The 1,162-nt window shown below is 45.6% G+C and overlaps 1 protein-coding gene across 1 annotated transcript; it reads left to right on the top strand.

The window, feature by feature from the left end:
• Positions 1–45: 45 nt before the first annotated feature.
• Pmar_PMAR013086 (hypothetical protein) lies at positions 46–1,144 on the top strand (the record flags this gene model as incomplete). The annotated part of the gene is made up of 1 exon (XM_002781823.1): positions 46–1,144. A coding segment is annotated over one exon (1,099 nt), but the record flags the coding sequence as incomplete, so codon positions are not given.
• Between the last annotated feature and the right edge of the window lie 18 nt (positions 1,145–1,162).

Raw genomic sequence — 1,162 nt, 5'->3', positions numbered from 1 at the left:
CTTTATACGGTGTTGCTACATTTGATGAATGTTGCTTATTCTCAGCTGAGTGCCGAGGATCAACTTCTTCTACAAACTGCGAGCTTCTACATCTACCTCGATGATATTACCATCTACTGTGATCGAGAAGCTGTTGATGCTGCAGACCGGTTTGTGAATATGATGGAGAGTGTTCTCCTTCAAGCAGGCTTCGAGTTGCCTGCATCTAAGCAACATAATTCTGATAAAGAAATGCAGTTCAAGCATTTGGGTTTGAACTGGTGCTTTCGTGAAGGAAATCTCGTGCTGTCCTGCAGAAAGTCTATTCCTTCGGGTCTTAGATTTCCTGATGGTTCTTTCAATATGAAATGGACTGCTCGTCTACTTCTTGGTATTGCCGGTTGTGGTGGTACTGGTGTGGATCCCTGTCGATTGCATTGTGAAGCACGACTAGCAGGAGATTTACTCCGGTCCATCGCTGGGAAGGGGATGAAGGATGCAGATGAGTTGCTCTCGATTGAGAATGGCTCTGCTGACTTCAACATCATTTCCTCGTGTTTTACGACTCTTGAGGAGTATTCTGCCCAACGATGTGAACACTGGTGTTATGGTGGTTCTAGTTTGGTGTGCTTTGTAGATGCTTCCCCAGTTGGTTACGGGTGGTGTATCAAGGTTGTGAATGGTACGGTTACTATATCTGATATTATTTCGGAACCCTCTAAGCCAAATACAGAGGTGTGGGATTTGGCAGAGCAGGCTGGCATATGGCTGAGTACTAAAGCACAACGGAGTTGGCATATCAACAGGAAGGAGCTTGCTGCTATTGGGAAGCTCATGTTGTATTTGCATGAGATGTTGTGTAACCATAGGACGATTGGGCCCCCGATTTCATCAATCTTCGTATATGCGGATTCTCGGACAGCTCTACGGTGGATGGAAAATCGTGTTGGTGCTAAGTCTATTGAGAAGGTTGCTGTACAAAGGTTAGTATGTTGTATAAATGAGTTGGTCTCGGATATTCGTGCCCGTGGTATAACTGTTACCTATGGTAAAGTTGAGGGTGCTCTGAACCCTGCTGATCGCCTCAGTAGACTGGTTGAGAAGTGGGGTCTTACTGCTTCTTTGGGTCTTGATGATGTGGAGCCAGAGAGTCTCTTTTACAGCTGTATTGGACACGGACGAA

Source organism: Perkinsus marinus, assembly GCF_000006405.1.
Source record: "Perkinsus marinus ATCC 50983 genomic scaffold scf_1104296941420, whole genome shotgun sequence".
NCBI lineage: Eukaryota > Perkinsozoa > Perkinsida > Perkinsidae > Perkinsus > Perkinsus marinus.
This window is presented reverse-complemented; position numbering and strand designations above follow the sequence as displayed.